Source organism: Salvelinus namaycush, chromosome 9, assembly GCF_016432855.1.
Source record: "Salvelinus namaycush isolate Seneca chromosome 9, SaNama_1.0, whole genome shotgun sequence".
Lineage (NCBI taxonomy): Eukaryota > Metazoa > Chordata > Actinopteri > Salmoniformes > Salmonidae > Salvelinus > Salvelinus namaycush.
The window spans coordinates 33872279-33896012 of NC_052315.1; the positions used below are offsets into that span (position 1 = coordinate 33872279).

Sequence of the window (23734 nt, forward strand, 5' to 3'; positions counted from 1 at the left end):
ACACATAGGATCACTGTGAGGCTCTAGAATGGCCGTGAGGTTCTAGAATGGCAACAACGTTCTAGAATGAGTATGGGGTTCTGTAATGCGTGTGAGATTCTAGAATAACTGTGGGGTTGTAGAATGCGTATGAGATTCTAGAATAACTGTGCGGTTGTAGAATGCGTATGAGATTCTAGAATAACTGTGCGGTTGTAGAATGCGTATGAGATTCTAGAATAACTGTGGGGTTGTAGAATGCGTATGAGATTCTCGAATAACTGTGGGGTTGTAGAATGCGTATGAGATTCTCGAATAACTGTGGGGTTGTAGAATGCGTATGAGATTCCAGAATAACTGTGCGGTTGTAGAATGCGTATGAGAATCTAGAATAACTGTGGGGTTGTAGAATGCGTATGGGATTCTAGAATAACTGTGCGGTTGTAGAATGCGTATGAGATTCTAGAATAACTGTGGGGTTGTAGAATGCGTATGAGATTCTAGAATAACTGTGGGGTTGTAGAATGCGTATGAGAATCTAGAATAACTGTGCGGTTGTAGAATGCGTATGAGATTCTAGAATAACTGTGGGGTTGTAGAATGCGTATGAGATTCTAGAATAACTGTGCGGTTGTAGAATGCGTATGAGATTCTAGAATAACTGTGCGGTTGTAGAATGCGTATGAGATTCTAGAATAACTGTGCGGTTGTAGAATGCGTATGAGATTCTAGAATAACTGTGGGGTTGTAGAATGCGTATGAGATTCTAGAATAACTGTGGGGTTGTAGAATGCGTATGAGATTCTAGAATAACTGCGGTTGTAGAATGCGTATGAGATTCTAGAATAACTGTGGGGTTGTAGAATGCGTATGAGATTCTCGAATAACTGTGGGGTTGTAGAATGCGTATGAGATTCTCGAATAACTGTGGGGTTGTAGAATGCGTATGAGATTCTAGAATAACTGTGCGGTTGTAGAATGCGTATGAGAATCTAGAATAACTGTGGGGTTGTAGAATGCGTATGGGATTCTAGAATAACTGTGGGGTTGTAGAATGCGTATGGGATTCTAGAATAACTGTGGGGTTGTAGAATGCGTATGGGATTCTAGAATAACTGTGGGGTTGTAGAATGCGTATGGGATTCTAGAATAACTGTGGGGTTGTAGAATGCGTATGAGATTCTAGAATAACTGTGGGGTTGTAGAATGCGTATGAGATTCTAGAATAACTGTGGGGTTGTAGAATGCGTATGAGATTCTAGAATAACTGTGGGGTTGTAGAATGCGTATGAGATTCTAGAATAACTGTGCGGTTGTAGAATGCGTATGAGAATCTAGAATAACTGTGGGGTTGTAGAATGCGTATGGGATTCTAGAATAACTGTGCGGTTGTAGAATGCGTATGAGATTCTAGAATAACTGTGCGGTTGTAGAATGCGTATGAGATTCTAGAATAACTGTGCGGTTGTAGAATGCGTATGAGAATCTAGAATAACTGTGGGGTTGTAGAATGCGTATGGGATTCTAGAATAACTGTGGGGTTGTAGAATGCGTATGGGATTCTAGAATAACTGTGGGGTTGTAGAATGCGTATGGGATTCTAGAATAACTGTGGGGTTGTAGAATGCGTATGGGATTCTAGAATAACTGTGGGGTTGTAGAATGCGTATGAGATTCTAGAATAACTGTGGGGTTGTAGAATGCGTATGAGATTCTAGAATAACTGTGGGGTTGTAGAATGCGTATGAGATTCTAGAATAACTGTGCGGTTGTAGAATGCGTATGAGATTCTAGAATAACTGTGCGGTTGTAGAATGCGTATGAGATTCTAGAATAACTGTGGGGTTGTAGAATGCGTATGAGATTCTAGAATAACTGTGGGGTTGTAGAATGCGTATGAGATTCTAGAATAACTGTGGGGTTGTAGAATGCGTATGAGATTCTAGAATAACTGTGGGGTTGTAGAATGCGTATGAGATTCTAGAATAACTGTGCGGTTGTAGAATGCGTATGAGATTCTAGAATAACTGTGCGGTTGTAGAATGCGTATGAGATTCTAGAATAACTGTGGGGTTGTAGAATGCGTATGAGATTCTAGAATAACTGTGGGGTTGTAGAATGACTGAGGATCTAGAATGTGTGTGGAGTTTATAACCAAATCAGTAGAAACAAGCAGACATAGGGTATTAGGTAAATATCTAATATCTCCATCTGTGTGTGTATGTTTGTCCAGTCTAAGATCCATGCGGCTCGTAGTCTCAGTGAGATAGCCATCGACCTGACAGAGACTGGCACTCTGAAGACATCTAAACTGGCCAACATGGGCAGCAAGGGCAAGATCATCAGTGGCAGCTCTGGCAGTCTGCTCTCCTCAGGTAAGTCTCTCTGCGTGTGGTTGTGTTTGCATGTGTGTCTGTGGCCAGCAGTACCCTTGCCATACTCTCACTCCGTCCAATAATGTGGAGGCGCCTGCCTCTAAATGTAGTGTAGTAGAGGAGAGAGGGATAGAGGTAAGAGAGGACTGTAGGGGAGAAGAGAGGGATGTGAGGGTTAATGTGGTTAGAGAGAGATCTGTGAGAGGAGTCAGTGGTAACTCACCCCTCCACCCCCCTATCTAGGCCAGGCCAGGGGTCTGTGGGAACAGAGTTAGAGAGGGCAGGGCTGTGAATCAACCTTTAAACTTCAGGACAGAAACCCATTATGCTGTTAGCTTCATGTTTTCCCAAGGCTGTTTCCACCAACATGGTGGAAGTGTGAAAGACACACGAAAGCTCAAATAATGTTTGTATTAAAAACTCTACTAGTTTTGAGTGAGGGAGCAAAGGTCGATACACATATGCTGCCAACTGTGTGTGTGTGCAGTGTCAGCTATTTCCAGACACCGCTGACAACTTATGAAATCAATTACTGTGTTTAGAAGGAGTAGTCTCTACAACACAGTTAATCTTTTTCCTCTCTGTCCTGTTTGATATCTGTTTTTATCTCTTGTCCCATTTCTCTTTGTATTTGCCTCTCTATTTCTCCCTGATGTTGTATCTCAGCTATCTCCATATACCCCCTTTTCTCTCTCACCCTCCACATTCAGTGTTTATATCTCTGCTCACACCCTCTGACAGAGACTACCTCTAATACGCACACTCACTCACATATTCCTACAAGGACACACAGTCTCTTCTCACTTTCAACCTCGTCTCCTCAGAGCTGTGTGTGTGTGTGTGTGTGTGTGTGTGTGTGTGTGTGTGTGTGTGTGTGTGTGTGTGTGTGTGTGTGTGTGTGTGTGTGTGTGTGTGTGTGTGTGTGTGTGTGTGTGTGTTAATCTAATGACACGCTGCCTCGCAACAGAATGATGTCATTGATATGTCGCTGTCACTGATATGAGTAGTGCTGTTATGTTAATGTATCTCTGTCACTTTCTCTCTACCGTTTTCGGCAGTGTAGACATTCTGGATCAATCTATCAACAGTACAGGGGGTGTATATGAGTCCTACACAGTAAGGTTATAGTACAAATTACCTCGACTAACCTGTACCCCCGCACATTGACTCGGTACTGTACTACCTGTATATAGCCTCGTTATTGTTATGTAATCTTATTGTGTTACTTTTTATTTTTTACTTTAGTATATTTAGCAAATATTTTCTTAACCCTATTTCTTGAACTGCATTGTTGGTTAAGTAAGTAAGCATTGTAAGTAAGCATTTCACGGTAAGGTCTATCTATACCTGTTGTATTCGGCGCTTGTGACAAATACAATTTGATTTGATAGTAAGTTTGTTTCTTACAGTTTTCTACACTCTGGTCCATGTTCAGTGCTAAGTTCTAAGAGTATCTGTTATCTGTGTGTGTGTTCTGACTGTATCTCTGCTCTGTGTGTGTCTGTGTAGGTTCCCAGGAGTCGGACAGTTCTCAGACAGCTAAGAAAGACATGCTGGCAGCCCTGAGGGCCAGACAGGAGGCTCTGGAGGAGACTCTCAAACAAAGATTAGAGGACCTCAAGAACATCTGTATCAGAGAGGCGGTAAGACACATGCACAAACACACATACATACCAACATCAATGAGTAATGATCAATTAAATGTATTTCTCTCTCCTCTCTCCTGCTCCTCTTCTCTCTCTCTCTCTCACCCTTTCTGTCTCTCTTTCTCTCTCTTTCTCTCTCTCTCTTTCTTTCTCCGTCTCTCCGTCTCTCTAGGAATTGACAGGGAAGCTGCCTAAGGAGTATCCATTGGATCCAGGGGAGGAGCCTCCGACGGTCAGAAGGAAGATTGGCACTGCCTTCAAACTGGACGAACACAAGATCCAGCCGAAAGGAGAGGTCAGAGAAATCTCTCAAACCGTAACTGCCCCTTTAAGATCCAGCCGAAAGGAGAGGTCAGAGAAATCTCTCAAACCGTAACTGCCCCTTTAAGATCCTGCCTAAAGGAGAGGTCAGAGAAATCTCTCAAACCGTAACTGCCCCTTTAAGATCCTGCCTCAAGGAGAGGTTAGAGAAATCTCTCAAACTGTAACTGCCCCTTTAAGATCCTGCCTAAAGGAGAGGTCAGAGAAATCTCTCAAATCGTAACTGCCCCTTTAAGATCCTGCCTCAAGGAGAGGTCAGAGAAATCTCTCAAACCGTAACTGCCCCTTTAAGATCCTGCCTCAAGGAGAGGTTAGAGAAATCTCTCAAACCGTAACTGCCCCTTTAAGATGCTGCCTAAAGGAAAGGTCAGAGAAATCTCTCAAACCGTAACTGCCCCTTTAAGATGCTGCCTAAAGGAAAGGTCAGAGAAATCTCTCAAACCGTAACTGTCCCTTTAAGATGCTGCCTCAAGGAAAGGTCAGAGAAATCTCTCAAACCGTACCTGCCCCTTTAAGATGCTGCCTAAAGGAAAGGTCAGAGAAATCTCTCAAACCGTAACTGCCCCTTTAAGATGCTGCCTCAAGGAAAGGTCAGAGAAATCTCTCAAACCGTACCTGCCCCTTTAAGATGCTGCCTAAAGGAAAGGTCAGAGAAATCTCTCAAACCGTAACTGCCCCTTTAAGATGCTGCCTCAAGGAAAGGTCAGAGAAATCTATCAAACCGTACCTGCCCTAAGTCCACATCTGATCCAACTGTTTCCAGTGGTTCCATTCAGTTCTAGCTAATTGGAGGAGTTCTGTTTGTCTCCCAGTGTAGATAAACTTCCTCATGAACCTGGGGTTATTTAAAGCTGCAATATGTAACTTTTTGGGTGACCCGACCAAATTCACATAGAAATTTGAGTTATAGATCTGTCATTCTCTTTGAAAGCAAGTCTAAAAAGCGGTAAATCTGTTCGTGGTGTGCTATTTCTATGCTTCCTGTTCTTAAGTTTTTACTTTTTCATTTTGTACACCAGCTCATATATTTATGGAAAATATATTTCACAGTGGTTTAGAAGGTACAGTAATTCTCTACACTATATACTTGCATGTTTTGACACAAACTGAAATTACTATTAGAATTTTAGCAACCAGGAAATGGAGGAGCGATATCTGCATAGTGCATCTTTAATAGATATGGTTAGACTTGGGGATGGAGAGTTGATCTTAAATCATTGGTTGAAACAGAAGAGTAACTGGGGCAGTGGCCAAGCCAGCACTTTGAAAAGTTTTGGATCTGCTTTGAAGTTGGTTTGAAGTCATCCTTAATCCCTCTTTCTCTCTCTTCTTCTCTTCTTCTATTGCTGAATCTGTCTGTCTGTTCCTCTATTTTGTGCCTTAGTAGATTTTCCACTGCTTCAGGGCTGACTAAAAATAGCTTGTCTGCTCCGTACCACAGGAAGTGGTGATAGTGGGAGAGAAAGAGTGTGTGTGTGTGTGTGTGTGTGTGTGTGTGTGTGTGTGTGTGTGTGTGTGTGTGTGTGTGTGTGTGTGTGTGTGTGTGTGTGTGTGTGTGTGTGTGTGTGTGTGTGTGTGTGTGTGTGTGTGTGTGTGTGTGCGTGCGTGCATGCGCGTGTCTTGGATTGTATGCATTGAAACGAATCCAGGGTCACAGCATTATGAAACCGCGAGGCTAGCAGGAAGATGTCTCAGGTTTTACACTCGTCAAACCTTGTTACCTCAGAACACACACACACACACACAGAGGTTATTCTGGCAGGGGGGATGTAGAGATTGTTTAGTGAGAGGAATTCCTCCAGGCTGAGGTAGTCTTGTTGACCTGTGTGTGTGAAACAAGCCTAGTGTATTTATCTCTTTATCTTTGTGAGCTGTGATCATATTTACTGTTCTGTTGTGTTTTTCTGAACCCCTGCCCTGGACATAAGGTCACCCACACATGGACCATACATATGTGTGTTATGGGTAGGGGGATGTGTGGTGTGGGTAGGGGGGGTGTTATGGTAGGGGGATGTGTGTTATGGGTAGGGGGATGTGTGTTATGGGTAGGGGATGTGTGTTATGGGGAGGGGGATGTGTGTTATGGGTAGGGGGATGTGTGTTATGGTAGGGGGATGTGTGTTATGGGTAGGGGGATGTGTGTTATGGGTAGGGGGGGGGTGTTATGGTAGGGGATGTGTGTTATGGTAGGGGGATGTGTGTTATTGTAGGGGGATGTGTGTTATGGGTAGGGGGATGTGTGTTATGGGTAGGGGGGGTGTTATGGTAGGGGGATGTGTGTTATGGTAGGGGGATGTGTGTTATGGTTAGGGGATGTGTGTTATGGTAGGGGGATGTGTGTTATGGTAGGAGGATGTGTGTTATGGTAGGGGATGTGTGTTATGGGTAGGAGGATGTGTGTTATGGTAGGGGGATGTGTGTTATGGTAGGAGGATGTGTGTTATGGTAGGAGGATGTGTGTTATGGTAGGGGGATGTGTGTTATGGTAGGAGGATGTGTGTTATGGTAGGGGGATGTGTGTTATGGTAGGGGGATGTGTGTTATGGTAGGAGGATGTGTGTTATGGTAGGAGGATGTGTGTTATGGTAGGGGGATGTGTGTTATGGTAGGAGGATGTGTGTTATGGTAGGGGGATGTGTGTTATGGTAGGGGGATGTGTGTTATGGTAGGAGGATGTGTGTTATGGTTAGGGGATGTGTGTTATGGTAGGGGGATGTGTGTTATGGGTAAGGGGATGTGTGTTATGGTAGGAGGATGTGTGTTATGGTAGGGGGATGTGTGTGTTATGGTAGGGGGATGTGTGTTATGGGTAAGGGGATGTGTGTTATGGTAGGGGGATGTGTGTTATGGGTAAGGGGATGTGTGTTGTGGGTAGGGGGATGTGTGTTGTGGGTAGGGGATGTGTGTTATGGTTAGGGGATGTGTGTTATGGGTAGGGGGATGTGTGTTATGGGTAGGGGATGTGTGTTATGGGTAGGGGGATGTGTGTTCTGGTAGGGGGGTGTGTGTTATAGTAGGGGGATGTGTGTTATGGGTAGGGGATGTGTGTTATGGGTAGGGGATGTGTGTTATGGTAGGAGGATGTGTGTTATGGTAGGAGGATGTGTGTTATGGTAGGGGGATGTGTGTGTTATGGTAGGGGGATGTGTGTTATGGTTAGGGGATGTGTGTTATGGTTAGGGGATGTGTGTTATGGGTAAGGGGATGTGTGTTATGGGTAGGGGATGTGTGTTGTGGGTAGGGGGATGTGTGTTCTGGTAGGGGGATGTGTGTTATAGTAGGTGGAAGTGTGTTATGGTATGCTGGAAGTGTGTTATGGGTATGGAGGAAGTGTGTTATGGGTAGGGGGGGTGTTATGGTAGGGGGATGTGTGTTATGGGTAGGGAGGGGGGTGTTATGGTAGGGGGATGTGTGTTGTGGGTAGGGGGATGTGTGTTATAGTAGGATGTGTGTTATGGGTAGGGGATGTGTGTTATGGTAGGGGTGTGTGTGTGTTATGGTAGGGGGATGTGTGTTATGGTAGGGGCTGTGTGTTATGGGTAGGGGGATGTGTGTTATGGTAGGGGGATGTGTGTTATGGTAGGGGGATGTGTGTTATGGGTAGGGGGATGTGTGTTATGGGTAGGGGGATGTGTGTTATGGTAGGGGGATGTGTGTTATAGTAGGGGGATGTGTGTTATGGTAGGGGGATGTGTGTTATAGTAGGGGGATGTGTGTTATAGTAGGGGGATGTGTGTTATAGTAGGGAGGAAGTGTGTTATGGGTAGGGAGGAAGTGTGTTATGGGTAGGGAGGAAGTGTGTTATGGGTAGGGAGGAAGTGTGTTATGGGTAGGGAGGAAGTGTGTTATGGGTAGGGAGGAAGTGTGTTATGGTAGGAGGAAGTGTGTTATGGGTAGGGGGATGTGTGTTATGGTAGGGGGATGTGTGTTATGGGTAGGGGCTGTGTGTTATGGGTAGGGGGATGTGTGTTATAGTAGGGGGATGTGTGTTATGGTAGATGGATGTGTGTTATGGGTAGGGGCTGTGTGTTATGGGTAGGGGGATGTGTGTTATGGGTAGGGGGATGTTTGTTATGGTAGGGGGATGTGTGTTATGGGTAGGGGGATGTGTGTTATGGGTAGGGGGATGTGTGTTATGGTAGGGGGATGTGTGTTATGGTAGGGGGATGTGTGTGTTATGGGTAGGGGGATGTGTGTTATGGTAGGGGGATGTGTGTGTTATGGTAGGGGGATGTGTGTTATGGTAGGGGGATGTGTGTTATGGTAGGAGGATGTGTGTTATGGTAGGGGGATGTGTGTTATGGGTAAGGGGATGTGTGTTATGGGTAGGGGGATGTGTGTTCTGGTAGGGGGATGTGTGTTATGGGTAGGGGGATGTGTGTTGTGGGTAGGGGGATGTGTGTTATAGTAGGGGGATGTGTGTTATGGTAGGGGGATGTGTGTTATAGTAGGGGGATGTGTGTTATGGGTAGGGGGATGTGTGTTATGGGTAGGGGGATGTGTGTTATAGTAGGGGGATGTGTGTTATGGTTAGGGGATGTGTGTTATGGTAGGGGGATGTGTGTTATGGGTAGGGGCTGTGTGTTATGGGTAGGGGGATGTGTGTTATGGTAGGGGGATGTGTGTTATGGGTAGGGGGATGTGTGTTATGGTAGGGGGATGTGTGTTATAGTAGGGGGATGTGTGTTATGGTAGGGGGATGTGTGTTATAGTAGGGGGATGTGTGTTATAGTAGGGGGATGTGTGTTATAGTAGGGGGATATGTGTTATGGTAGGGGGATATGTGTTATAGTAGGGGGATGTGTGTTATGGTAGGGGGATGTGTGTTATAGTAGGGGGATGTGTGTTATAGTAGGGGGATGTGTGTTATAGTAGGGGGATGTGTGTTATGGTTAGGGGGATGTGTGTTATGGGTAGGGGGGGGGTGTTATGGTAGGGGGATGTGTGTTATGGGTAGGGGGATGTGTGTTATGGGTAGGGGGATGTGTGTTATAGTAGGGGGATGTGTGTTATGGTAGGGGCTGTGTGTTATGGTAGGGGGATGTGTGTTATGGTAGGGGGATGTGTGTTATGGTAGGAGGATGTGTGTTATGGTAGGGGGATGTGTGTTATGGGTAGGGGCTGTGTGTTATGGGTAGGGGGATGTGTGTTATAGTAGGGGGATGTGTGTTATGGTAGATGGATGTGTGTTATGGGTAGGGGCTGTGTGTTATGGGTAGGGGGATGTGTGTTATGGGTAGGGGATGTGTGTTATGGTAGGGGGATGTGTGTTATGGTAGGAGGATGTGTGTTATGGGTAGGGGATGTGTGTTATGGGTAGGGGATGTGTGTTATGGGTAGGGGGATGTGTGTTATGGGTAGGGGGATGTGTGTTATGGGTGGGGGGGGGTGTTATGGTAGGGGGATGTGTGTTATGGGTAGGGGATGTGTGTTATGGGTAGGGGATGTGTGTTATGGGTAGGGGGATGTGTGTTATGGGTAGGGGGATGTGTGTTATGGGTGGGGGGGGGTGTTATGGTAGGGGGATGTGTGTTATGGTAGGGAGATGTGTGTTATGGGTAGGGGGTGTGTGTTATGGGTAGGGGGATGTGTGTTATGGTAGGGGGGTGTGTGTTATGGTAGGGGGATGTGTGTGTTATGGTTAGGGGGATGTGTGTTATGGTAGGGGGATGTGTGTTATGGTAGGAGGATGTGTGTTATGGTAGGGGGATGTGTGTTATGGGTAGGGGGATGTGTGTTATGGTAGGGGGATGTGTGTTATGGTAGGAGGATGTGTGTTATGGTAGGGGGATGTGTGTTATGGGTAGGGGATGTGTGTTATGGTAGGGGGGTGTGTGTTATGGTAGGGGGATGTGTGTGTTATGGTTAGGGGGATGTGTGTTATGGTAGGGGGATGTGTGTTATGGTAGGAGGATGTGTGTTATGGTAGGGGGATGTGTGTTATGGTAGGGGGATGTGTGTTATGGTAGGGGGATGTGTGTTATGGTAGGGGGATGTGTGTTCTGGTAGGGGGATGTGTGTTATGGGTAGGGGGATGTGTGTTATAGTAGGGGGATGTGTGTTATGGTAGGGGGATGTGTGTTATGGTTAGGGGATGTGTGTTATAGTAGGGGGGTGTGTGTTATGGTAGGGGGATGTGTGTTATGGTAGGGGGATGTGTGTTATGGTTAGGGGATGTGTGTTATGGTTAGGGGATGTGTGTTATGGTAGGGGGATGTGTGTTATGGTAAGAATGTTTGTTATGGTTAGGGGATGTGTGTTATGGTTAGGGGATGTGTGTTGTGGTTAGGGTATGTGTGTTATGGTAGGGGGCCGTGTGTTATGGTAGGGGGATGTGTGTTCTGGTAGGGGGGTGTGTGTTATGTTAGGGGGATGTGTGTTCTGGTAGGGGGGGGGGGGGTGTTATGATAGGGGGATGTGTGTTATGTTAGGGGGATGTGTGTTAAGGTTAGGGGATGTGTGTTATGGTAGGGGGATGTGTGTTATGGTAGGGGGCTGTGTGTTATGGTAGGGGGATGTGTGTTCTGGTAGGGGGATGTGTGTTATGGGTAGGGGGATGTGTGTTATGTTAGGGGGATGTGTGTTATGGTGGGGGGGTGTTATGGGTAAGTGGCTGTGTGTTATGGGTAAGTGGATGTGTGTTATGGGTAAGGGGATGTGTGTTATGGGTAAGGGGATGTGTGTTATGGGTAGGGGAAGTTGGGGAGCGAACATGAGGTCTCATAGGAGATGGTGAGGAGGAGGGTGGTGAGGGGGTGAATTTTGGGAGAACTGGGGTCTGAGGAAGCTATCCAAGGCTGGGGGAGGTATGGAGGTGAGGGGGGAGAGTTAGGGGGAGTTGGGGGTGTTTTAGGGATTCTCATGGGAGGCAAGGCTGGGCTGGGAAAGTGTGGGGGAGGAAGGAAGATAGATGGTTTCCTCATTGTGTTTGTACTGGCCTGGGAACATGCTTTAAGTTATTGGTGGATGTGAGTGACTCATGTCTGAGTATGTGTGTCTGAGTGTGTGTGCATGTGTATCATCACTTGTGTGTGTGTTTGTGTGTGTGTGCATGTGTCACACTTCCTAACCCTTGTGTGTGTGTCTCTCTCTCAACAGGAGGAGGAGCTAGAGCGTCTAGAAAGGGAGTTTGCCATCCAATCCCAGATCACGGAGGCTGCGAGGCGTCTGGCCAGCGATCCGCACGTGAGCAGTAAGAAGCTGAAAAAACAGAGGAAGACGTCGTACCTGAATGCGCTGAAGAAACTCCAGGAGATAGAGAACGCCATCAACGAACACCGTGTCCGCTCTGGGAAGAAACCCACGCAACGCGCTTCGCTTATCATAGAGGGTGAGACTACACACATGCTGAGAGAATCGCTTATAAGAACCACATCGCGTAATAAAGAGGGTGAGACCAGGCACACACACAATAACAAATTCACATTCACAAACACACACTCACATACACACACAGACACATGGCAAGAAGTGCTCATGAACATGAATTGAAACACACCTACTTCACCTTAACTAATGCCATAGTGAAAGTGTTTTCCTCTGTTCTTCTCTCCCACAGAGGCCAACATCGGCTCAGAGGACAGCTCTCTGTCTGACGCTCTGGTCCTAGACGACGGTATGTCTCTCTCTCTCTCTGTCTGACGCTCTGGTCCTAGACGACGGTATGTCTCTCTCTCTCTCTGTCTGACGCTCTGGTCCTAGACGACGGTATGTCTCTCTCTCTCTGTCTGACGCTCTGGTCCTAGACGACGGTATGTCTCTCTCTCTCTCTCTGTCTGACACTCTGGTCCTAGACGACGGTATGTCTCTCTCTCTCTCTGTCTGACGCTCTGGTCCTAGACGGTATGTCTCTCTCTCTCTCTCTGTCTGATGCTCTGGTCCTAGACGACGGTATGTCTCTCTCTCTCTGTCTGACGCTCTGGTCCTAGACGACGGTATGTCTCTCTCTCTCTGTCTGACGCTCTGGTCCTAGATGACGGTATGTCTCTCTCTCTCTCTGTCTGACGCTCTGGTCCTGGACGACGGTATGTCTCTCTCTCTCTCTGTCTGACGCTCTGGTCCTAGACGACGGTATGTCTCTCTCTCTCTCTGTCTGACGCTCTGGTCCTAGACGACGGTATGTCTCTCTCTCTCTCTGTCTGACGCTCTGGTCCTAGACGACGGTATGTCTCTCTCTCTCTCTGTCTGACGCTCTGGTCCTAGACGACGGTATGTCTCTCTCTCTCTCTGTCTGACGCTCTGGTCCTAGACGACGGTATGTCTCTCTCTCTCTCTGTCTGACGCTCTGGTCCTAGACGACGGTATGTCTCTCTCTCTCTCTCTGTCTGACGCTCTGGTCCTAGACGACGGTATGTCTCTCTCTCTCTCTGTCTGACGCTCTGGTCCTAGACGACGGTATGTCTCTCTCTCTCTCTGTCTGACGCTCTGGTCCTAGACGACGGTATGTCTCTCTCTCTGTCTGACGCTCTGGTCCTAGACGACGGTATGTCTCTCTCTCTCTCTGTCTGACGCTCTGGTCCTAGACGACGGTATGTCTCTCTCTCTCTCTCTCTGTCTGACGCTCTGGTCCTAGACGACGGTATGTCTCTCTCTCTCTCTGTCTGACGCTCTGGTCCTAGACGACGGTATGTCTCTCTCTCTCTCTGTCTGACGCTCTGGTCCTAGACGACGGTATGTCTCTCTCTCTCTGTCTGACGCTCTGGTCCTAGACGACTGTATGTCTCTCTCTCTGTCTGACGCTCTGGTCATAGACAACGGTATGTCTCTCTCTCTCTCTGTCTGACGCTCTGGTCCTAGACGATGGTATGTCTCTCTCTCTCTCTCTGTCTGACGCTCTGGTCATAGACAACGGTATGTCTCTCTCTCTCTCTGTCTGACGCTCTGGTCCTAGACGACGGTATGTCTCTCTCTCTCTCTGTCTGACGCTCTGGTCCTAGACGACGGTATGTCTCTCTCTCTCTCTCTCTCTGTCTGACGCTCTGGTCCTAGATGACAGTATGTCTCTCTCTCTCTGTCTGACGCTCTGGTCCTAGACGACGGTATGTCTCTCTCTCTGTGTCTGATGCTCTGGTCCTAGACGACGGTATGTCTCTCTCTCTCTCTGTCTGACGCTCTGGTCCTAGATGACGGTATGTCTCTCTCTCTCTCTGTCTGACGCTCTGGTCCTAGACGACGGTATGTCTCTCTCTCTCTCTGTCTGACGCTCTGGTCCTAGACGACGGTATGTCTCTCTCTCTCTCTCTCGGCACTAAAATACATCTAAAAGTTCATCAGTGTCTTTCTAATTGGGACTAATCAGTGATCCATCAATCTAACCAAACCCTATCTCCTCTCGCTCTATCAGATGACCCCCAGATGACAGGGACCCCCACCTTCTCTCCGGCAGCGTCTCCCCATAAGGGCCTCCCTCCCCGGCCTCCCTCCCACAGCCGGCCCCCTCCCCCCCAGTCTCTAGATGGCCTCAGCCACCTGCACTACTCCCACTCCGAATACGACAAGTCCCCCATCAAACCCAAGATGTGGAGCGAGTCCTCGCTGGACGAACCCTATGAGAGGGTCAAGAAACGCTCTTCACACTCCAAGTGAGAGGTCAACTCTGTTGCCATGATGATATATCTATACTGGGGTCGTGGGGCATGTGATAGTTGGTTGAATGATAGTATAATGCTTCTACACCTGCATTGCTTGCTGTTTGGGGTTTTAGGCTGGGTTTCTGTACAGCACTTTGAGATATCAGCTGATGTAAGAAGGGCTATATAAATACATTTGATTTGATTTGATTTGATGAATGATTAGAAGATAGCAACAGTAATGTTAAGGTTTTCTAAGGACTCTGTCTCTCCCTGTCCAGTCACAGGCGGTTACCCGGCTCTGGTAGTTGTGCGGAGGCAGGAGGCAGTAACTCTCTGCAGAGTAGCCCCATCAGGAGTGTTCCTCACTGGAGCCCCCAGTCCAGCATGCCCTCCACCCCCGACCTGAGGACCAGGACACCTCACTACGTACACTCCACCAGGTAACCACCAGATAACCTCAAAATAACCTTCAGAAAACTACCGCGCTATGGTCACCTCACTAGGTCAAAGTCACAACCATACTGTAACCTCTCTCTCCATCTTTCCCTTCCTCTCTCCATCTCTCGCTCTGCATCTCTCTCCCTCCACCAGGTCTGTGGACATCAGTCCCACCCATCTTCACAGTCTGGTTCAGCACTTTAGGAACCGCAGCTCCAGCCTGGAATCTCAGGGCAAGCTGCTGGCCTCTGACCCCGACACACACACTCACACACACACCCTGGGAGCCCCGGGCAGCCCAGACATCTTCCTGGCCCCGGGGACTCGCAGCTCCAATGGCTCTGACCCGCTGGACGACTGTTCGTCCTGTACCTCCCAGAGCAGCTCAGAACACTACTATCCTGGGGTAGCTCCAGGCTCCAACCCAAACTACTCCACCCTAGGAGAGGACTCCCCTTCCAAAGCCAGGCAGAGACAGAGACAGAGACAGAGGCACAGGTTAGTACAGCAGAGGTGGGTGTGTCCAGAGACTGACTTTAGGCTTGTTTAGCAGAGGAGTTGTTTCTATGTTTAATATGTATGTTAACCTCCTCTCTCTCTCCAGGTCTGCAGGTCACCTTGGTTCCTCTAACTCTGGCTCCATGCCCAACCTTGCAGCCAAGAACGGTTCAGGGTGCGGTGGTACGGGGGGGGCAGGGACTGGGTCAGGGCAGCACGGGGTGTACCTCCACAGCCAGAGCCAGCCCTCGTCCCAGTACCGGATTAAAGAGTACCCCCTGTACGTAGAGGGCAGCCCCAACCCGGTGGTGGTGCGCAGCCTGGAGAGTGACCAGGAGGGCCACTACAGCGTCAAGGCCCAGTTCAAAACATCCAGCTCCTACACAGCCGGGGGCCTCTACAAGGAGACCTGGGGGGGCGAGGAGGGGGGAGAGGGGAGCAGCAGACTCACCCCGTCCCGCTCCCAGATCGTACGGACTCCCTCACTGGGTCGAGAGGGGGGAGGAGGGGGGAGGGCGGTGGTGACAGATGAGTTGAGGTGTTGGTACCAGCGCTCTACGGGCAGTGTAAAGGAGAGGAGTCACTCCGGCTCCAACACGTCGGACAGCGGCTCGCTGCAAGGCACACTGGGACTCGGACGAGGGAGCAGGGTGGGGACGCTCGCCAAGGGATCACCAGGTGGGTGATAACACACACACGTAGACCCGTTTATGTTCTAAGCTAGGCTTGAATCTGGTAGGATAGTTAGAGATTTGATTGGGTCAGGCATTGTAAAGGACAGATATATATATACACACACACAGTTGAAGACGGAAGTTTACATACACTTAGCTTATAGTCATTAAAACTAATTTGTCAACCACTCCACAAATTTCGTGTTAACAAACTATAGTTTTGGCAAGTCAGTTAGGACATCTACTTCGTGCAAGACACAAGTAATATTTCCAACAATTGTTTACAGACAGATTATTTCACTTATAATTCACTGTATCACAATTCCAGTGGTTGAGGAGGTTAAATACACTAAGTTAACTGTGTCTTTAAACAGCTTGGAAAATTCCAGAAAATGATGTCATGGCTTTAGAAGCTTCTGATAGGCTAAATGACATAATTTGAGTCAATTGGAGGTGTACCTGTGGATGTATTTCAAGGCCTACCATCAAACTCACCGCCTCTTTGCTTGACATCATGGGAAAATCAAAAGAAATCAGCCAAGACCTCAGAAAAAAAATTGTAGACCTCCACAAGTCTGGTTCATTCTTGGGAGCAATTTCCAAACGCCTGAAGGTACCACGTTCATCTGTACAAACAATACTACGCAAGTGTAAACACCATGGGACCACGCAGCCGTCATACCGCTCAGGAAGGAGACGTGTTCTGTCTCCTTGAGATGAACGCACTGTGGTGCGAAAAGTGCAAATCAATCCCAGAACAACAGCAAAGGACCTTGTGAAGATGCTGGAGGAAACAGGTACAAAAGTATCTATATCCACAGTAAAACGAGTCCTATATCGACATAACCTGAAAGGCCGCTCAGCAAGGAAGAAGCCACTGCTCCAAAATCGTCAATAAAAAGCCAGACTAGGGTTTGCAACTGCACATAGGGACAAAGATCGTACTTTTTGGAGAAATGTCCTCTGGTTTGATGAAACAAAAATAGAACTGTTTGGCCATAATGACCATCATTATGTTTGGAGTAAAAAGGGGGAGGCTTGCAAGCCGAAGAACACCATCCCAACTGTGAAGCACGGCGTTGGCAGCATCATGTTGTGGGGGTGCTTTGCTGCAGGAGGGACTGGTGCACTTCACAAAATAGATTGCATCATGAGGAAAGAAAATGATGTGGATATATTGAAGCAACATCTCAAGACATCAGTCAGGAAGTTAAAGCTTGGTCGCAAATGGGTCTTCCAAATGGACAGTGACCCCAAGCATACTTCCAAAGTTGTGGCAAAATGGCTTAAGGACAACAAAGTCAAGGTATTGGAGTGGCCATCACAAAGCCCTGACCTCAATCCTATAGAAAGTTTGTGGGCAGAACTGAAAAAGCATGTGTGAGCAAGGAGGCATACAAACCTGACTCAATTACACCAGCTCTGTCAGGAGGAATGGGCCAAAATTCACCCAAATTATTGTTGGAAGCTTGTGGAAGGCTCCCCGAAACGTTTGACACAAGTTAAACAATGTCAAGGCAATGCTACCAAATACTAATTGAGTGTATGTAAACTTCTGACCCACTGGGAATGTGAAGAAATAAAAGAAAGAAAATAAATAAATAAAAGCTGAAATAAATCTTTCTCTCTACTATTATTCTGACATTCCACATTCTTAATACAAAGTGGTGATCCTAACTGACCTAAGACAGGGAGTTTTTACTAGGATTAATTATCAGGAATTGTGAAAAACTGAGTTTAAATGTATTTGGCTAAGGTGTATGTAAACTTCCAACAACTGTATATACACACTACCGTTCAAAAGTCACTTAGAAATGTCAAAATACCAGTCTTAACGTCAACAGTGAAGTGTCGATTCCGGGATGCTGGCCTTCTAGGCAGAGTTCCTCTGTCCACTGTCTGTGTTATTTTGCCCATCTTAATCTTTTCTTTTTATTGGCCATTCTGAGATATGGCTTTTTCTTTGCAACTCTGCCTAGAAGGCCAGCATCCCGGAGTCGCCTCTGCACTGTTGACATTGAGACTGGTGTTTTGTGGGTACTATTTAATGAAGCTGCCAGTTGAGGACTTGTGATGCATCTGTTTCTCAAACTAGACAAACTTTTGAATGGTAGTGTATATTCTTTACAGAATAGTTAGTTCATGAAAGAACATTGGAGAGGCTGATGTTCATCAGAGTGTGTGTGAATGAGAGTAAAGCGATCCCTGAACCAAATGGAGCTTGTTAGTCATGTTATTCACAGTGGGGCATAGCTGGGATAACACAGCCCTTGACCACCTATTGACGTGTGTGTGTGTATAACTGTATGTCTCTCTGTACTTCAGCGTCCCCTCACAGCCCGAGGAGTGGGACTCCCTCTAGTGAACAGGCCGCAACACCCACGCCCCCCTGCAGCCCACAACACATCCTCAACTGGCAGAGCGGGTACGACACACACATGCACGCGCATGACAGACACACAGACAAACAGCACACACACATGCACACAACAATACATCATTTGCAGAGTGATATATAACGTGTTTGGGGTTAAAGACCAGGCACTCAGGATCCTAATCCTATTTGACATTTAATCCTGGGTTAAAGGTTAAAGGCTTTGGCTCCTGTATTGCAATTCACAGGACAGAGTCTACATCCTCACAAAATATATTCAGCATCTACGCTTCTCTTTACAACCTCTATAACCTCTGCCTTACCAACCCCTAACCTTTGTCCTTCTCCGGCACGGTACTCTGTCTAGCTACTGATCACACGGCTGTCTTGTCTTCCTAAAGGACTAACTGATTTGTTAACTTATCTTTCCTCTCTTTCACTCTTCTCTATTTTTCCTTCTCATTCCATCTCTCTTCATCTTTCTCCCTCTCTCCCTCTCACTCCCTCTCCTCCTGTACTAACCTCTCTGCTGTCTGTCTGTCTGTCTGTCTGTCTGTCTGTCTGTCTGTCTGTCTGTCTGTCTGTCTGTCTGTCTGTCTGTCTGTCTGTCTGTCTGTCTGTCTGTCTGTCTGTCTGTCTGTCTGTCTGTCTGTCTGTCTGTGTTTCCTGGTTTAGCGGTACAGCAGACAGCTCTCCTACTGAAGACGTGTGTCAGTCTCCCACTCAGCCCAGCTCTGACGCATAGAGGTACTATCTGTCTGCCAGGACTCTCCCCGAACACAGACCTAGAAATACAACAAATATACCAGAGAACTACAGAACAACAATTGAGAACCATAGACCATAAAAACAACCCATACTGTCGGTCTGGACACTCCTAGACTTCCAGGACATAGAAACAAACCCGATAGAATAAATCCTGGCACCTAGACCAGAGACATAGAAACAGAAACTCAAATAGATCAGGGGCATAGAAATAGATCCCCTTGACTAGGTATGTAGAGACAGAACCTGAACTAGATCAAAGGTGTAGAAATAGAATCTGTTTTCTAGATTCTTAGTTTTGTACCAAATGCTGAGTTGAATAGGCTCTTCCCGTTTCCAATCCTTTCTAATTGCAAGTTTGGGAATGGTGTCTGTTCTATCTGCTCTGTTTCTATGACTGTAACTGGACTCTGCATGTCTGCTGTGTGTGGCTGCTCTCTAAAGCAGGCCTTAAGACTCATCTTTATCGGCTGGCCTACCCTTCCTCCTAGACTTTGATTGTTGCTTTTATGATATGGTTATACGTATATTTGCTTTAGTAAAACAAAAACAATAATTTTATTTCATGAGATTATTCTTGTAGAATTAAAAGCGCTTCACAAATGTAATGTATTATTATTATTATTACTACAGTAAATCCTAACCCTCACTCTGTACTCTATTACCAGCCCTAATTGAACTTGAACTTAGTCAACTCAATAGCGTTTCTCACTGTTGACTTCTCCGAGGCGTGTGCTCTCATTCAGTCCCCCTCAAAGATTGTTAAGCAGTAGCCACAGGGAGTATCCAAAATAATACCAGTTCATTCATTCTAAAACCACGAAGGGGAGTGAAAGATTGGACACTGCGGGTAGCGAGCGGAGAAACAGAAATGCACTCTAGTCACCTACTGTAGTTTTAGACTAGTACACTAACAGGACGTGTGTCTTGCCATAGAGACAGCAATATAGGAGGAGTGATTGGCCAGTTTGGAAGGAGGCCTGAAAAGAGGGAAAGGCCTTATGGATTGTACACATTGTTTTCACAAAAGCTTTAGATCTCGACAAAGACAGTAACCATCAGAGCAATGAGACCAAAACGACACAAACCAATCAAGTTCATTGATCATAACGGTTTGTTACAGTCCTTGATTCAGACCTCCGCTTGATGAAGAAGTACCCAACGGTTTTACTAAGCAAAGAAAACAATAACTTCTGTAGATTTTGTGGAAGCAAAGTGCATAAGCCATCAGTCCTCTCCTTATTTCCATAATTAAAAATGGTATTCCCGCTCTCTTTCTCTCGCTCTCTCTCTCGCTCTCTCTGTCTGCAGGTCATTCAATGATAGTTGTTTTCTCAGCAGTCCTCTGTGTTCAGAGCTGGCAGATGTCCAGTGGTACGGACACGACAAGGCCAAACCTGGAACCCTGGTCTGACCTACTGACCACCACCCAACACCTACTGACCCTCAACACTGACCCTTACTGCCTCCACCAACCTCTCCTCTAGCCCTGACTAGACTGGCCTCATCATGGACAGGAAACCCTCCATCCCTCCCTTTGTCCATCTTTCCCTTTATCATTTGATGTGCATATCAAGCTTGGTTGAGCTGGGGTTTATAGGAAGGACATACCCAACTGGGCAGGACTATTGCTGTGGAACAGCCAAACAGAGCCGCTGAATGATCGTGAACTCTGACCTTTAATCCCTGACCCTGCTTCAGTCTGAGCCCCAGGGAGACCAGGAGTGGGAAAGGGGGGAGGTGGGGGGGAAAGAGCACACACACAACCTCCTGCCCAGACTACACGACCCTCAGGCCCTGACTTATATCTACCCCTGACCCCAGTGTGTTGCCAGTCAATCAGAGGATACCTGCAAGATGAAATGTGTTTTGGCTCAAATTCTGGGCCTGTGTGTGTACGCTGGATCTGCTAGGTTAATTTAATTGTTGAAGTCTTTGTTTATTTCTCTGTATCGTTTTGTACAAAAAAATGAAAATATTGCTTGGGAGAGACTCAATTACTTTTTCACCCTTTAGGAAAATTGCAGAGCAGATTATTGGAGAATTCTAGATCATCTGAAAGACAAAAGACAAACGTACAAACATTCCCAACAATTATAATCCCAATCCCAACTATCTATCCCACAACCAAAGATCCACCTGACTGACCAATGGCACCAGTCCCATGGACACACTGGGAACACTGGTTTATCATACTGGAAGTTACACCCCACATACTGGGAGTTCTCAGAGGAACTGAAAGACTGGTCAATTCTACTGGGATCCTGCTGGGAGTTCTGAGCACATCTATTGGGATGTCAGTCATCTGAATTGGGAGTGTACAACAGCCAGCCAGACTGATCGACTAGTCTCTGGTACTGGGACGATCCACACTGCTACTGAGCAGTGAGCTCCTAGACTTGGATGTTTTGCCACTATGCTGGGGCACTGTGCTCAGCTGTACTGGGAGATTATGGGCGGACTGGGGGCCCTGCACAGCCAGACCCCAGACAGACAGGGACAGACTGGGGGCCCTGCACAGCCAGACCAGAGACAGACAGGGACGGAATGGGGGCCCTACACAGCCAGACCAGAGACAGACAGGGACAGACTGGGGGCCACAGACACTTCTTCAGGGTTTGGGTCCTGGAGAGCCAGAATATGCTAGGAATCTCTTGCTTAAAGCTAATGTCTTGAGTTTGGGTGAAACTGTAGCTATGTGTGTAGTAGTTTTGGGTTGAATTGGAATTAAGACCACATGTAGTTTTGTGGGTTTATATCCAAACATATCTACAGGCTTTCGGTGGTCTATTTCATCTGGCTCCTCCCCTTCATTTGACTTTCTGGTGAGAGGTGAACGCTGATTGGATGTTTAGGGCTGTGTGGAGCTGTCAATCAAACAGTTGTAGCGAAGGGCACACACCTCCCTCACTGTCGAGCTGTGCATATGATGAGATTGGTGAGATACTAAACACTTCTCCATGCGTTGTGACATCATATACCTGACTGTCTGTGCAGTCCTGTGTTAAAAACGGGATGCAACCCATGTTTAAGGACCAGTCTGTCTGTGTGACGTCAATCTGTCAGTCTGTCTGTCTGTCCAACCCCAAGATTGGTCATTGTCTCAGACACCAGTGTATTATATTTGTGGGTTCATATTTAGATAAAGCATGAGACCTGTAAACTCCAGAGGGTCCTCATTTGTACAGGTCATTATCTCAGGCTATACTCTCTCTGCCTAATATCTATCAACCGGTCAGAACACACACACATCTTGTGTGTGGACTCACTCACACACATTATTTTCTCAGTGGTGCCATCTATGTCTGTACTCTAACCCAGCACTGAAGACCAGGGGCGCTACTTTCACTGGGGGGGACACGGGGGGGACACATTCTGAAATTCCATTTGTCACAGTTTTATCATTGGAATGTGATACAAAACTAGGCAAGGGTGTGCTTTAGGACCATGCGGACGCCTTCGAGCGGTCGGGTAGACTGTTTGGAATGTTAATAATAATAATAATATGTCCCCCCCACTTCTTAAACCAAAGTCGCGCCCCTGCTGAAAACAGCCGCTCACTAAAACTACAAACCATATAACTACAAATCCCACAGGGCCCAGTTCCTAGTCTAGCAGAGGAAGTGTCTGCTGTATAGAGAAAGTGTCTGCTGTATAGAGATCCTGCTTCCCAGAGCCAAATGAACAGCAGGAAGAGGTTTATACACCAATCAGAGAGATGTTAAGTATTCAATCTAAGTTTTGATACCAGAGCTCAACATACACAGTTAAACACAATATATGAAAACTATGGGCTCCCGAGTGGCGCGGCGGTCTAAGACACTGCATCTCAGTGCAAGAGGTGTCGCTACAGTCCCTGGTTTGAATCCAGGCTGTATCACATCCGGCCATGATTGGGAGTTCCATAGGGTGGTGCACAATTGGCCCGGGGTAGGCCGTCATTGTAAATAAGAATTTCTTCTTAACTGACTTGCCTAGTTGTTTTATATATAAACTATAGGCCTATAATATACAGAACCAGTTTTCATCTAGTTCTCCTTCTGACTTTTTGATACATATAAGGGGATTAAGAACATCTGCATAACAACACATTCATGGTGTAAGAGTAAATCCAGACTTAATATAAAAAACACACACACATCTAGTATCGAAATAATGTCATACCAGAATCAAACAGGGTGTTTATATTATTGTGCTTCTATTACTACACTGAACAAAAATATAAATACAACATGTAAAGTGTTGGTTCCTTGTTTCATGAGCTGAAATAAAAGATCCCAGAAATGTTCCATATGCACAAAAAGCTTATTTCTCTCAAATTTTGTGCACAAATTTGTTTACATCCCTGTTCGTGAGCATTTCTCCTTTGCTATGAAAATCCATCCACCTGACAGGTGTGGCATATCAAGAAGCTGATTAAACAGCATGACCATTACACAGGTGCACCTTGTGCTGGGGACAATAAAAGGCCACTCTAAAATGTGTAATTTTGTCACACAACACAATGCCACAGATGTTTCAAGTTTTGAGGGAGCATTCAATTGGCATGCTGAATGCAGGAATGTCCACCAGCACTGTTGCCAGATAATTTTATGTTCATTTCTCTACGATAAGCCGCTTCCAACGTTGTTTTAGAGAATCTGGCGGCACGTCCAACTGGCCTCACAACCGCAGACCACGTGTATGGCGTCTTATGGGAAAGCAGTTTGCTGATGTCATTATTGTGAACAGAGTGCCCCATGGGGGCGGTGAGATTATGGTATGGGAAGGCATAAACTACGGATAACGAACACAATTGCATTTTATCAATGGTAATTTAAATGCACAGAGATCCCGTGACGAGATCCTGAGGCCCATTGTCGTGCCATTCATCCACCGCCATCACCTCATGTTTCAGCATGACAATGCACGGCCCAGTGTGGCACAGATCTGTACACAATTCCTGGAAGCTGAATATGTCCCAGTTCTTCCATGGCCTGCCTACTCACCAAATATGTCACCCATTGAGAATGTTTGGGATGCGCTGGATCGACGTGTATGACAGAGTGTTCCAGTTCCCGCCAATATCCAGCAACATCGCACATCCATTGAA

The 23734-nt window shown here is 46.7% G+C and overlaps 1 protein-coding gene across 1 annotated transcript in view; it reads left to right on the forward strand.

Annotated features, from left to right (window-relative positions):
- LOC120053986 (FERM domain-containing protein 4A-like) overlaps positions 1 to 22941 on the forward strand; it is a 139617-nt gene extending 116676 nt beyond the window's left edge. The window contains exons 14-24 of the mRNA XM_039001336.1: positions 2213 to 2354; positions 3864 to 3997; positions 4173 to 4295; positions 11420 to 11651; positions 11880 to 11936; positions 13665 to 13902; positions 14172 to 14333; positions 14485 to 14829; positions 14936 to 15507; positions 17829 to 17928; positions 19954 to 22941. Of these exons, the coding sequence (XP_038857264.1) occupies positions 2213 to 2354; positions 3864 to 3997; positions 4173 to 4295; positions 11420 to 11651; positions 11880 to 11936; positions 13665 to 13902; positions 14172 to 14333; positions 14485 to 14829; positions 14936 to 15507; positions 17829 to 17928; positions 19954 to 20056 (2208 nt within the window). The 3' untranslated portion in view covers positions 20057 to 22941. The remainder of the gene's footprint in view (positions 1 to 2212; positions 2355 to 3863; positions 3998 to 4172; positions 4296 to 11419; positions 11652 to 11879; positions 11937 to 13664; positions 13903 to 14171; positions 14334 to 14484; positions 14830 to 14935; positions 15508 to 17828; positions 17929 to 19953) is intronic.
- The last annotated feature ends 793 nt before the right edge of the window (positions 22942 to 23734 follow it).